Genomic DNA, 14,631 nt, shown 5'->3' with positions numbered 1-14,631 from the left:
AATGTACTAATGAAATGTACAACTATTGTGTCACAGCTAGAAATATAGCACTAGTTTGTTTTAAGCACATAAATGCCATCAACTTTATAGTCTTTAATGGAATTTATTTGCATCTATTTTATGTAATAATCTTTAATTGCTTTTATTCATAGGAGCACGTTTCGCCAGGGTCTGGTCGTTGGAAGTAAACCTGTTATTCACCCAGTATTATACTGGCTTCTCCAGAAGACAAATGAGTTAAAGAAGAGAGCTTATTTGGCCCGGTTTCTGGTTAAAATGGAAGTTCCTGCAGAGTTTCTTCAGGATGACATTGTTTTTGAGACATACAAGCAGGTAAGGTGACTTCGATTTTTTGGAGGCTTTGTGGGAACTGATGTAAAAATCTCCGACTTTAGAGTGCACCTATAATTTCCTACAATTTCTGACATGTCAGATGTTTTAATAAGTAGAGATTAATGTGCGGAGATTCCCCCACTGATCGTAAAATTAAAAGCCAGACAGTCTCAACAATTTCTATGATTTTTTTATGAGCCTGTACACCACTCACTTTATTTTCCAAGAAAAGTTAAGCAGAGGTATAGTAGTCAACTAAGTGCATCTGCCCCTTTGCTATACTAGTTGCTGGGGTCTCAGAATCCAGACGCACTAGGATTAAGGCCCTGATTCGGCAAAGCAATTTTGAAAGAATTCTGTCTTAAATTAATTTGGAAAGTTGCAAAATTTTGGCACAATCTGGGGTTGTAAGTTTTGATGTTTCCAAAATATGAGGAGCTGGGCGGGACGGTAGCATGATACGACAGCTTGTCTAATTCAAGACGAGCTGTGGTGTACCCTATGTGGCACACAGAGGCGGAGGGGACGCATCAGATGCTCCTGATTCATGAAGAGGCGTGCGCCTCTTAATGGGTCAGGAGCATCTGACGCCTACAGACTGTCAGACAGAGCGGGTACCACAACCCATGGGGACTGCTCTCGCTCTGTACACTAATCTGGCACTGCTGCAGATTACTACACTTGCTTTTTTACGTATTTATTTTCATTAGGGTATATTAACACATTATCTTTTCTTTGGTTTTGTTAGACTGGAAGTTCAGGCCTGACTTTGCTGGAAAGTCGGGCCCTTTCGAGACACACTAGGGTTTTTTCTGCTAGAACATATTTAGACAAATCATCAATCTGAGGCTAACCACTGTTTAAAAAAAGAATCAATAATATTAAGCATAGAGTGACATGCTATGCAGGTTTAAAATGTGCAGCATTTCAATTCTTTCTGCTGAAAGTTTTGTTGCAGATTTGTTCCATTGAGTTCAGTGGGAAAAATCTTAATTCAAAATCCACAATAGACTCCCAATTGTTGCAGATTTTGCAGGATATTTTTAAAGAAAAATCTCCACTTCCCTTCTGCTTTGTACACACCTTAATGATGATTCCCTATGAAGGCCAATCACAGATTGCAGCGTTCACAACAGAACATCAACTCAGTAGGACGAGTTGATTGTGACAGAACCAGGCAAGTGAGCCATAGATTTCCATGGGAAAGTGATTATAGTGTTTTAATTTTACCTTTATTTTTCGCCATCAAAATTGGCAGCATGATCCACAACAATTTTACTTTGTGTGAGCATTGCCCAAAGCTTTGTTGATGGAAATGACCGTTCTGCTTTTATTTGTTTTATAATGAATTCTAATGTACCGTATTGACTTATAATGGATCCATCAGACACAGCTGAATGGCTGCCCGACAGGGCAACAGAAACCTGAGAGAAGTGAACCATGACGCCAGTGTTTGCAGCTTGAGTAATAGTTTTATTATATGATTTGTTACGGATTTATCTACAGATTTCATGCAATGACAAGTGACCATTTCATGGTTGCAATTGAGGCAAATTCACATGGTTATTCTAAATGACTAAGTTCTTGCAAGTTCCCAGATTTGACTTTCTAGCTTCACACTTTTTTTTGGCAAACATTACAAGCACTAAACAAAATGACAAGGCAAAGGAAATATTTAACCATTCAAAGAGCAAATCATTTTATATTTATATTAATTATAGGAAGACTGGATGTAATGGGAGACAAATATGTCATAAATACATATCTAGGTGTAGGGGCTGTCTTCAGTCATTCTGATACAATGTATTTACTGGAACAGTCCTACTGTGTTGATATTTTACTGATGTATTATCTTGATGGTCAGTTAGGGGAGTCATAGGAATTGACATCTTTGACGGATTTAGCTATTAACTTGTTCGCAGTCTGCTATGTACTTTTCTTTATTTCTTACAGGCTGTAGAAGCCAAATTAAAGGCAACCGTCAGCAGATTTTGCCGCTATAAGGTGCGGCCACTGCTTTTTAGGGCTTATCTACAGCATTCTATAACGCTGTAGATAAGCCCCAGGTCCGACCTGGAAGTGAAAAAAAAAAAGTTTTATTATACTCACCCAGGGGGGCGGTCCGGTCCGATGGGTGTCGCAGGTCTGGGTCCAGCACCTCCCATCTTCTTGCGACGCCGCCCTCCTGCTTCTTTATTGCTCCCCGGCATCGGCACTCCTGCGCAGGCGTACTTCTCTGCCCTGTTGAGGGCAGAGTTAAGTACTGCAGTGCGCAGGCGCCTGCGCATTGCAGTACTTAGCTCTGCCCTCAACAGGGCAGAGAAGTACGCCTGCGCAGGAGCGCCGATGCCGGGGAGCGATGAAGAAGCAGGAGGGCGGCGTCACAAGAAGATGGGAGGCGCCGGACCCGGACGGCCCCCCGGGTGAGTATAATATAACTTATTCTTCTTCACTTTGCAGGTTGGACTGGGGGCTTATCTATAGCATTATAGAATGGTGTAGATAAGCCCTGAAAGGCAGTGGCCACATCCTATAGCGGCAAAATCTACTGACAGGTTCCCTTTAAGCAAATTATTTTTGATGAAACAATATACTAATAAGATATTAGGGATCTCCACCACTGTTCTAGCACTCCTCCAGTTCCTCCCCAGTCTTTTTAAATCCTGTCCAAACAAACATGACTGCTGCAACCAATTGTGCTGTGGTCAGTCATAGGATGCAGAGTTCACATATCCTTTTGGCCAGAACAGGGATATCAGCAGCGGCATCAAGGCAGTCATACGATTCCCCTTACTGACCCCCAAGATAATACAGGAATAAGGTATAACCACAGAAAGATTGTTCTAGTAAATGCATCATATCAGAGTGACTGAAGACAGTTCCGGTGTCATTTTCACTTACACCTAGATAAAATGATTTGATTTTTGAATGTTTAAATAGTTTCTTTGCTTTATCATTTTGTTTAGTCCTTGTAATGTTTGCCAAAAAGCGTGAAGCTAGAAAGTGAAATCTAGGAACTTGCAAGAACTTAGTCATTTGGAATAACTATGTGAATTTTCTCATTTGTCAGCATTAAGTTGGTCACTTGTCATTGCATGAAATCTGTAGATAAATCCATAACAAATCTTATAATAAATTACTCAATTACTATTACTCAAGCTGCTAACACTGGCGTCAGGTTACTCTTGCCCTGTCGGGCAGCCATTCTGCTGTGTCTGATTAATCCATTATAAGTCAATTCGTTACTTTATAATTCCTGTTAAAACAAATCGGAGCAGAACTGTAATTTACATCAACAAAGCTTTAGGTAATTTTCGCATGTAGTAAAATTGCTGTGAATTTTGCAGAAAAAAATAAAAGGTAAATATGTAAAACTAATTTGAACAATATACTGCTCAGAATTGGACATAGTATTCCAGATGAGACCTGCCTAAGGAGGAGTAGAGGGGAATAATTACTTCACGTGTTCTAGACTCTATGCATCTCTTAATACATCCTAGAAATATGTTTGCCTTTTTTGCTTCTGCATCACTCTGTTGACTCATGTGCAGTCTGTGATCTATTAGTATACCCAAGTCATTTGCACATGTGCTATTGCTTAGGTCTCTTCCTCCCATTCTGTCGTTTTTCTTGCCTTAATGTAGAATCTTGCATTTCTCCGTTAAATATCATTTTATTAGTCGCTATCCATTGTTGAAGCTGTCTAGATTCTTCTGAATCCTTTCTGTCTTCTCTAGTGTTAGCTATGCCTCCTAGCTTTGCCTCGTCTGCAAATTTGATTAGTTTACTTTCAGTTCTCTTAACGAGATCATATATAAAAATGTTGCACAACACAGGGGTCAGGACAGAGCCTTGTGCTACCCCACTTGGAACACTCTTCAATTGGATGTGCAACTATTTATTACCGCTCTTTGAGTACAATCACTGAGCCATTTATGAATCTACCTAACCGTAGCCTTGTTAATCTCATACTTGGTAATTTTTTCAATAAGTATAATATGAGATACTTTATCAAATGCTTTGCTGAAGTTCAGATCTAATATCTCTACCGCATTTTCCTGATCCACCCAGTTAGTGATTCCATCATAGAAGGTAAATGGAAAAGTCTGGCACGACTTGTTTGTACAAACCCATGCTGGCTCTGGTTAATTCCTGTATTCTTATCCAAGTATACATGCTGTTTAATAATTTATGCCCAAAGTATTGTATTCGAAGCAAGGTATACATAATAATTTTTATCTATAACAAAAAAAAGCATAATTAAAGCACATGATTAAAAAAACAACCTATAAGAATATATATGAATACATATATATGTATGAGGGGAGCAGGGTAGGCAAGATGAAATATCACATGGAGGGATAAATTTCATTCATGAACATTATGTAAAGATCGGAAATATTTTATATAAGAATTATTTAGTATAGTATTTAATGTAGAAATTGATCCAGGTAGACAGCTGCATGTAAAAGGTATATGATGGATTTAAATATACAACCACAAATGATAAATAAAGTGCAACAAGGTGTAATATTATATAATTAATATCAATAATAATATCCAATCCAAGTATATGATGGCATAAGTAAGGAAAAAATAAAAATGAAACCATATGCACCAGCCTCAATGAACCAGGATCATACAAAGACTACCATGCCAGGTACTGATCTTGTAAGTGTTAGAGTCCAATTATTATGAATACCAACCCAAATAGGCACACCACTGTACCCTTCACACCACTCCACTTTTGGAACAGCACAAAAAAAAAAACAGAGGGAAATGGGCAAATTGTACATGGTTTCACACAAAACCCCAAAAATGGACAGGACAAAAATTGTTGGCACCTTTCCAAAGTGGTGGGTAAGCAACTTTGTTTCAAGCATGTGATGCTAGTTCAAACTCATCTTTGGTAATTAACAGGTGCGGGCAATATGAAAATTACACCTGAAACCAGGTAAAAAGAGGAGAATTTGACTCCATCTTTGCATTGTTTGTCTGTGTCTGCCACACTAAGCATGGAGAACAGAAAGCGCCGAAGAGAACTGTAAGAAAACTTGAGAACCAAAATTGTTGAAATATATTAGGCTAGGTTCACATTGCGTTAGGGCAATCCATTTAGCGCTAGCGCTAGCGGATTGCGCTAACGCAATGTTTATTTAGGGGCCGCGTTCAGGGGTCGCGTTCACGTCCCCGCTCTCGCAGATCCCCGATCTGCGAGAGCGGGGAACGGACCTCGGGCGCGCCGCGGACGCTGCAAGCAGCGTCCGAGGCGCGTCACAGAAAAACGGCACATCACTAGCGCGAGCCGAAAAAGGCACGCGCTAGTGATGCACTGCAGGCGAAATTTACATTGCTGTCAATGGGTGCGCTAACGGACCCGTTGCACGGCGTTAATTGCGACATTTTCGCCGTGCAACGCTGTCCGTTAGCGATCACCCACTAACACAATGTGAACCTAGCCTTAACAATTTCAAGGTTACAAGTTCATCTCCAGATATCTTGATGTTCCTTCGTCCATGGTCTGCAGTAAAAGAAAGAAATTTACAACCCATGTTAGCTAATCTTCCTGGACGTGGATGGCAAAGAAAAATTGATGAAAGGTTGCAACACAGGAAAGTCCGGATGATGGATAAGCAGCCCCAATCAATTTTCAAAGAAATTCAAGCTATCCTGCAGGCTCAGGGTACATCAGTGTCAGCGCAAGCTATCTGTTGACATTGTTGACATTTGAATGAAATGAAATGCAATGGCAGGAGACACAGGAGGACCTCCTCACTTCTGACACAGAAAACAAGTACCTAGAGTCAAATATGGTGAAGTTTCAAAGATGTTTTGGGGTTGCTTTGCTGCCTCTGGCACTGGTGGCCTTGACTGCGTGCAAGGCATCATTAAATTTGAAGATTACCAAAGGATTTTGGGTTGCTATGTATTACGGAGTGTCAGAAAGCTGTTTGTGTCCTAGGTTATGGGTCTGCCAGCAGGACAATGACTCCAAAGATACTTCAAGAAGCCCCCAGAAATGGATGAAAACAAAGCACTGGAGAGTTCAGAAGTCTCCAGCAACGGGTCTGGGTCTACATTACTAAACAACTGTGGAGAAATATTAAAATTGCTGTTGGGAGAAGGCAACCTTCAAATATAAGAGACCTGGAGCAGATTACAAAAGAAGAGTGGTCTAAAATTTCAGCTGAGAGGTGTAAGAAGATTGTTGATGTTGATTGTAGACTGACCTTCATTTCTTAAAGTAATGATGGCCACTTGTTTTTCTTTACTTAGCTGCTTTTTTCTTGCCATAATACAAATTCTAACAGTCTATTCAGTAGGACTATCAGCTGTGTATCCACCAGACATCTGCACACCACAAGTGATGGTCCCAACCTCATTTATAAGGCAAGAAATCCCACTTATTAAACCTGACAGGGCACACCTGTGAAGTGAAAACCATTCCCGGTGACTACCTCTTGAAGCTCATCAAGACAATGCCAAGAGTGTGCAAAGTAGTCATCAAAGCAAAAGGTGGCTACTTTGAAGAACCTAGAATATAAGACTTATTTTCGGTTGTTTCACACTTTTTTGTTAAGTATATAATTCCACATGTGTTAATTCATAGTTTTGATGCACTCAGTGTGAATTTACAATTTTAATAGTCATGAAAATACAGAAGAATCTTTAAATGAGAAGGTGTGTACAAACTTTTGGTCTGTACTGTGTGTGTGTATATATAATTTATCCCTAAACTAGTCAGCTTTTATAATGTTAAGTATATACTGGGTTGAACAGTATAGGCAAGGGAAAATGAAATGACACAGCTGGCGCTCAGGGTTAATCTAAAGGAAAAGTTTCTGTATACCTGGTCTTTAAAAGCAACAGGAACATGTTCTACAGTGGACAGAAAGTACAGCCTGTGATGGATAGGAATTGTATCACTCATCCACCTCCCTACGCCTACTCACCACCACAAGGGTCCTCTATCAGATATGCACTGTGAAATAACAGACTGTGCTGAGCAGAATGTTTTCCTGCTCACTTCCAGGTTATAGCACAGATTTTAAATATGCAGTTTACCATAATTAGCATTATTGAGTCGATTTATTGTTGGCTTCCAACTGCAGAAATATTGCCAAATATATACAGAGAAATTAAGTGGATCAATATGGAATAATGGTACAGGCTAACGTGACATCATACATATATAATTCAGAACAAATTAGTCCCGATCCCCGACAATTGTGTTAATACGTGTTTCTCTCTTCCGTGCTTTTGCAATTACACACATTAATAACTGGCTCAGCAGCCTTTCTCCTGATGACTTATATTTACCAGGAAATGAATTTGGAGCGTTTTTCTCAATTTTCTCATCTGCAGAATGTTATCGAGATCCCTGGAACACTGCCTGGCGTGCTGTTTACATGGCAATCTCAAGCACAATTGCCTAGTACAAGATGTAGTTAAATGCCACGAACCTCCTCAGAACTCATATTTATATCAGACAAAATTATGTTCCAGATTTATGGATGGAAGTTATACTTTTGTTATTGTGATTTTATTAAATCCTTGTATTTACAGTTCTTTGGATCAACAGTACATGGTAATACTACATTCTGTTGAGTAGCATAGGAAATATATTATCACATCATTTCTTTTCTGTATAGCTTACAGTGCCTTATTGTTTATCAGACATGCACACATTCTGCATTCAGGTTTTATAGGAAACCAAATAGCACTTAATTTAAAGAAGCTGTCCCATTAAAAGTTGTATCCGCATTAACATTTGTATCCTCTTAATATATTGCAGTCATTACCGGTATATTATATAGCACCGTGTACTTACTATTGCCCATTTTGCCCTTTTAGGCTAAGTTCAGATTAGCGTTCAGCATCCGCATAGGTACGCAGGACACATGCAGAAGTAGGCGGGGCTTAACGGAGGACATACGCCGCCCTCCGCAAAGCCCCCGAACGCAAATCTGAACCCGGCCTTACCCAGCTTTTTCTTCTCTTTGGCTATAACTTTGGTACATTTATTTATGAAGATATTGTACAGTCTATGAAAAAAATGAAGGGGTGCCAATAATGGTGAGCAACACTGTATGCCATATGTGATTGGTATTGGCCTGGCAGCTGGGACCTCCAGCAATCAGAAGATTCATTACCATTCTCATCAATAGGACACTTTCCCATGTCAGTATTTTGCTTCTGTATTTGTAAGCGAAAGCGAGGAGTGAGTGTCAGAATCAAAGAAATATTAATATTTTCATTAGTTTCTGTATGTAGGTTCCACTTGTGGTTTTGACTTATAAATTCTGACCAAAATAGATTGCATGGAAAATGCCACAGGCTGTGTCTAGTGTAGCAGCTCAGCAGCAACTTAGCTCTATTCAAGTGACTACAATACCATCTACAGAATCATAAGTTAATTAATATTAACCCCTCCATTTTTGCATTTCCGCTTTTTCCTCCCCATCTTCCCAGAGCCATTGATACCTAATGTGTCCAGTTTTTGTAAATTATTTTAGTGGTGAAAAAAAGTCAGAAATTTGCAAAAAAAAAAAATTTAGGGGTTGTCACCATGTTCCAAGACCTGTAACATTTTTATTTTTCGGCCGATGGAGCTGTGTGATGGCTTATTTTTTTTTGCGGGGCGAGACGTTTTTATTAGTACCATTTTAGGATAGATATGACTTTTTGATCACTTGTTACAGCCTTTTTTGTGAAATTGTGGCGACTAAAAAAACATAATTTTGTCATTCTTTTATTTTTTCAGTTTACAGTGTTTACTGATTGGGTTAATTGTTTTTATATTTTGATAGATTGGACTTTCCTGAATGCGGCAATACCACGTGTGTCTGTTTTTAATTTTTTTGCAATCTTCCATTTGTGCTATATACAGCGATGCGACCGCATATAGCAGAAATCACCGTCTTCTTTGAAGCCAAAGGCAGGGTTTCAAAGGAGGTCAGGAATAACATTCATGTGTGTCATCAGTTGACCCCATGCTGTCATGACAACCCATTGTTGACACGCAATCATATCACAGGCAGGAAGAGTTCAGAAATCAATATTTTGTGGAATAACCATGATTTTTAATCACAGCTTTCATGCGTCTTGGCATGCTTTCCACCAGTCTATCACACTGCTTCTGGCGCAAACATTTAAGCAGTTCTTCTTTGTTTGATGGTTTGTGACTATCCATCATCCTCTTGATTACATTCCAGAGGTTTTCAATGGGGTTCAGGTCTGGAGATTGGGATGCCCATGACAGGGTTTTGATGTGGTAGTCTCATAATTTTTGCCAGATTTGTATGTATGGAAGATGTCGTGATGGGGTAAAGCAGCTCCATGAGGTCTCCTATACTCTTCCCTCTATGGGTAGTATGTAATACATGACAAGACGCTGAGCTTGGGGATATATAGGTTTTTTTGTTTTTTTTTTTATGTTTTGGTTAATTCTTTAAATTTACCGTATTTTTCGGACCATAAGATGCACTTTTTCCCCAAATTTTTTTTTTAGAAAATGGGGGTGCATCTTATGGTTGCAATATAATTACCAATCCCGTGGCTGTGGTGATGCGTCGGGGCTCTGTGGTGTGGTGGTGGCAGGCTGTGCTCCGGAGCAGTGGCAGCAGCTCTCTGTGCTCCATGTGGGGCTCTTACTAGCATTTCGTCAAAGCCCGGAGGCTCCCGCACATCCATTGCTGCCATGTTGCGATGGCCGCCGGGCCAGGGGCCGTCGCATGCTCAGATTCAGATCTCGTCCCGAGATCTTGGGACGAGATCTCGTTGCTGAGATTTGAATGTGAAAATTTGGGGTGCGTCTTATAGTCCGAAAAATACAGTAAGTGCTGTTGAAATTCAGCCAGGACTTATTGAAAATCCTGTGAGTCCTCCTTTCTCTCACCCACACATTGTGATTGACAGCTTTACATGTATACAAACTCAAACATGGAAATGTGTCTGCCAGCAGTGTGTGTGGGGACTGGAAGATTTACTGGCTATGTTTTATTAGCTTTTTATATGAAAATAGCCAGTCATATCATAGACAGCTATATATCTCAGAGCTTTTCATCTCCTCCTCTGTGCCCTCACATAGAAGATGTGACGGATCCACTTCCAAAAATGACTTAACACACATTGAACAATGCCGAATTTAAAATTGTGAAGATTGGAAGTGATCCTAGTCATACACGATCACTTAAAAGCCCTCATTTTCATACACTCAAATTACCTTAAAGTGTACCTGTCATTTCAGGTGACTGATCAGAAGAAGCTTTTCTGTTTGCATATCAGGAATAACATAACAACATCAATATTTCTGCCCATTTTATAACCTGTTTCTTGCTTTTTTGCCAGTTTTCCTCTTCGCTCAATATCTAATGTTCAGTTATTTCTGAGCTAGTGGTCTTAGACTAGATGTTATGTCTCCCAAACACAACACACACAGACATTGGTTATTCCTGCTCCCAAGTCTCTATGCTGCACAAAAATCAAAAACAGCAGCATGGAGGACATTATACAGCAGTACTGAACAGTGTATCTCTGTGGTGAGATAAACACTTACTAGAAAGCAAGAGAACATGTATGTGTCTATACTTCTTTCACCGGTTCTCGCTTTACTCCTTCACACTTCCCTTTCTATAGACTTCAATATGAAGCTTTAATCTGACACCATAGTGCGCTTAGTCCATCTTGTTCTGACCAAGACAGGTTTAAGCAGATTTTCAAGGTGAATGATGAGCCAAGGAAGAGAGAAGTGTATCATAAGTGACGAAAGAAGCATGTTTTCTCTGAAAGATATATAACAGTGTTTCTCAATATTTGCCTGTACAAATGATTTATGTAAAATTTATTGTAGTGACTATTTAATTAACCTGCTCATATACCAGTTAAATTTTTTTCCCTCTGGTTACTTTGCATGTGAAGTGTTTTCTGATGTAAGCTGTATGTATTTTTCTTTACAGTATGAAGATCTGATGGAGAACTTCAAAACTGTACATAAGGAGTGTGAGCAGCTAAAAACATCTGGCTTCTCTACCGCAGAGATTAGACGGGTAATGCCAGCTTTGTGTTTTTGTTTTTCATCCTTAGAATGAAAATTTCTACCTCGTTTTATCTTCAACATTTCTGATTTTTTTTTCACTTTAACTTTTATAGTGGGGCGCTTTGTTTCTTATCAGTTTGACACTGTAGTCATAAGTGGACCACTACAAGGGCAATCTGGGCTACCATTTGCGGACCGAGGCTTTGGGAGTGCCCATGGCAAAATTGCACCCATTATGGCACACATCCCCAGGCAGGGAGCTTTCCTGAAGCTCTGCTGCCAGCAATACAGGGTGTCAGCATAGGGGAGCTTCTGTCGCCTCTTCTGTGCCGTGCCTGCACATTGACGTCATCAGCTGGCGTGGTTATGTTATTGTGCTCGTGTCAGCATGTATGCGCCGGCCAAGAAAAGACGTAGCACCCTTGGGACCAGGAAGGAGTATGTGTTGTGCTGTGTGCATGTATATAGGGGGCTTTGTGATGGCTCATGCTGTATTTAGGGGGCTATGTGATGACTCATGCTGTATATAGGGGGCTTTTTGATGACTCACACAGTATATATGAAGCTACTTGGGGGCTCATACTCTTTATAGAAGGATATACGGGGGCTCATACCGTATATAGAGAGCTATGTGGTGGCTCATACTGTATATAGGGGCTATGTGGAACTCACTGTATATACGGAGGCTATGTGGGGGCTCATACTGTATATAGAAGTATACGTGCAGGCTCATATTGTATATATGGAGCTATGTGGGAGCTCACTTTATATAAGGAGTTATATGGGGGCTCACACTATATAGCCGGCTATGTGAGGGCTCATACTGCATATAGGGAGCTATGTGGGGGCTCATACTGTATATGGTGAGCTATGCAGGGTTTCATACTGTGTATAGTGAGTTATGTAGGGGTTAATACTGTATACACGAAGCTATGTAGGGGCTCATACTGTATCTAGGAGCTATGTGGGATTCATACTGTATATAGGGGCTATGTGGGGGCTCGTATTGTATGTAGTGGATATGTGGGGGCTGTGTATAGGCTATACGGTATATAGAGGATGTCAGCATACTTACTTCTGCTCAATATTAAGTTATTGAAGTAATATTAATATAAAAATAATAATTATAAAAAAGTATGTTAATATTAATATTGAGTAGAATTAATTTCAGCCTATTGGTTCGGCCCCCCCATAACAGTCATGACCTCTTATGTGGCCCCTTGGGAAAATTAATGTCCCGCCCATGCCCTATTATATATAGCGCTATGTTATGTATAGCGCTGTACACAAAGGAAAAAAATGTGTGCAGTGCTCCTAGCACACAGATATCTCCTATGTTTTGTGTCTACAGATGTGCGCCAGAGCACCTGTCTCTTAATCACTTGGCTTATCACATGATCTATTAAAGGGAGTTGTGTGACGTCACATGATACATCGGGTGCTGGGGGGCCCATGCCTTCTAAACTGCCTGTGGCCCTGGCTACTCTTAATCTGCCCGTGACTGTAGTTAATGCTTATAATGGACCAACATTTCCGGCTCTGTGCCCAGATTTTAAATTTTTTATCTCCAGTCTCAGAATCTCCAGCAGGACTCCTAACTATCACAGATTATTATTTTTTTTCATGAATGGAGCATAATATGGGGCCATTATACTGAATGGAGCATTATATGCGGCCATTATTCTGTATGGATCATTATATGGGGCCCATTATACTATGTGTAGCAATATGTGGGGCCATTATCTGTATGGGGCAATATTTGGGGATATTATATTGCATTGAGCATTATAGGGGACCCATTATACTGTATGAAGCATTATATGAGGTCCATTATACTGTGTGTAGCCATATATGGGGCCATTATTCTGTATGGAGCAATATATGGGGCCCATTATACTGTGTTTAGCAATATATGGGGTCATTATTCTGTATGGAGCAATATATGGATCCCATTATACAGTGTGTAGAACATATAGGTCCAATATTCTGTATGGAGCTATATATGGGGCCATTATACTGTGTGTAGCAACATATAGGTCCAATATTTTGTATGGAGCAATAGATGGGGCCATTATACTGCATGGAGCATTATATAGTGTTCATTATTCTGTATGGAGCAGTATCTGGGGCCCATTATACTGTGTGTAGCAATATATGAAGCCATAATTCCGTATGAAGCAATATATGGGGCCCATAATACTGTATGGAGGACTATGTGGGGCCATTATTCTGTATGGAGGGCTATGTGGTGTGTCTTCTGTTGCTTTTTATTGATAAACTCTTATTTAAATATTTGATTCTACATTGGTTATCTATGCATAACACACAGGTCAGGTATAATTTTCGTTCTCTGAGATTCCTTTCTTTGTCGGATAGCACTCCTATTCTAATTTTTAGGGGGCGTGGTATTTTGGGGAGTGTGGTATTTAGGGGGAGTGTCAAATGTCTGTAAATATTTTAGGCCTTCTGTGAATTTGAGTCCCAAGTGTACAGAATTTTTTTTTTAATAGGTTGGCAAACCTGCCTAAGACTCCATGCCCCGGATGCGACTGCAGCCCCTTCACCTGTGATAGTTATGTCACTGCTAAGTTCTTTAGCTAGCTAACTTCTGAATATAACTTTTGAATTGTGCAAGTTCTAAAACGATGTATGTTATACATTATTATTTATCTGCCATGTTTAGGACATCAGTGCAATGGAAGAGGAAAAGGATCAGCTAATGAAGAGAGTTGAGCGCCTTAAAAAAAGGGTGAGAATACATTTGATATTGTCACAGTTCAGTGTCAAAACGTTTGACTTAGGGAATGCAAACACGGATTAGGAGCCGCATGTTACTGTTTATTAATGAAGATACAAATGCAAGTGAGAGAAAGGGGATCTCCTTGGGCCGAAGGCCAAAGCTTTTAAGGAACTTGAATCCAATAACTTTGTCAGCTGCTGGGAGTAATAGGCATGAAACGGAAATGCTAAGGGAGACCAGTGTTAAACATGATACATCTACTTGTTTTCTTAAGAATGTGACAGTCATTTGCACCTCTTTATTATTTACTGTAGGTGGAGACCGTTCAGAATCATCAGCGGATGCTTGAAATAGCAAGTCAGCTGCGCATTGAAAAGGAAAGAGAAGACTCTCTGACTCAACAGAAGCAGGAGCAGAGAAATCAGGTACCTTACTAATTCTTATAAATCAGGAGAAAAACCAGAGTATAACGGGTAAAAAACTATTACTTTTTATTGTGAAGCAACATAGCCAGAGATTA

General features: G+C 39.9%; 1 protein-coding gene across 3 annotated transcripts in view; it reads left to right on the top strand.

Annotated features, from left to right (window-relative positions):
* Positions 1–14,631, top strand: part of IFT81 (intraflagellar transport 81) — a 230,547-nt gene that overhangs the window by 69,447 nt on the left and 146,469 nt on the right. For all 3 annotated transcript variants that reach the window (XM_077292909.1, XM_077292904.1, XM_077292913.1), the window contains exons 4-7: positions 153–333; positions 11,292–11,381; positions 14,055–14,120; positions 14,426–14,536. In XM_077292909.1, coding sequence (XP_077149024.1) covers positions 153–333; positions 11,292–11,381; positions 14,055–14,120; positions 14,426–14,536 — 448 coding nt within the window. The remainder of the gene's footprint in view (positions 1–152; positions 334–11,291; positions 11,382–14,054; positions 14,121–14,425; positions 14,537–14,631) is intronic.

Source organism: Ranitomeya variabilis, chromosome 1 (genome assembly GCF_051348905.1).
Source record: "Ranitomeya variabilis isolate aRanVar5 chromosome 1, aRanVar5.hap1, whole genome shotgun sequence".
In the NCBI taxonomy this organism is placed as follows: domain Eukaryota; kingdom Metazoa; phylum Chordata; class Amphibia; order Anura; family Dendrobatidae; genus Ranitomeya; species Ranitomeya variabilis.
The sequence above is the reverse complement of the archived record's forward strand: the minus strand, read 5'-3'. Positions and strand labels throughout refer to the sequence as shown.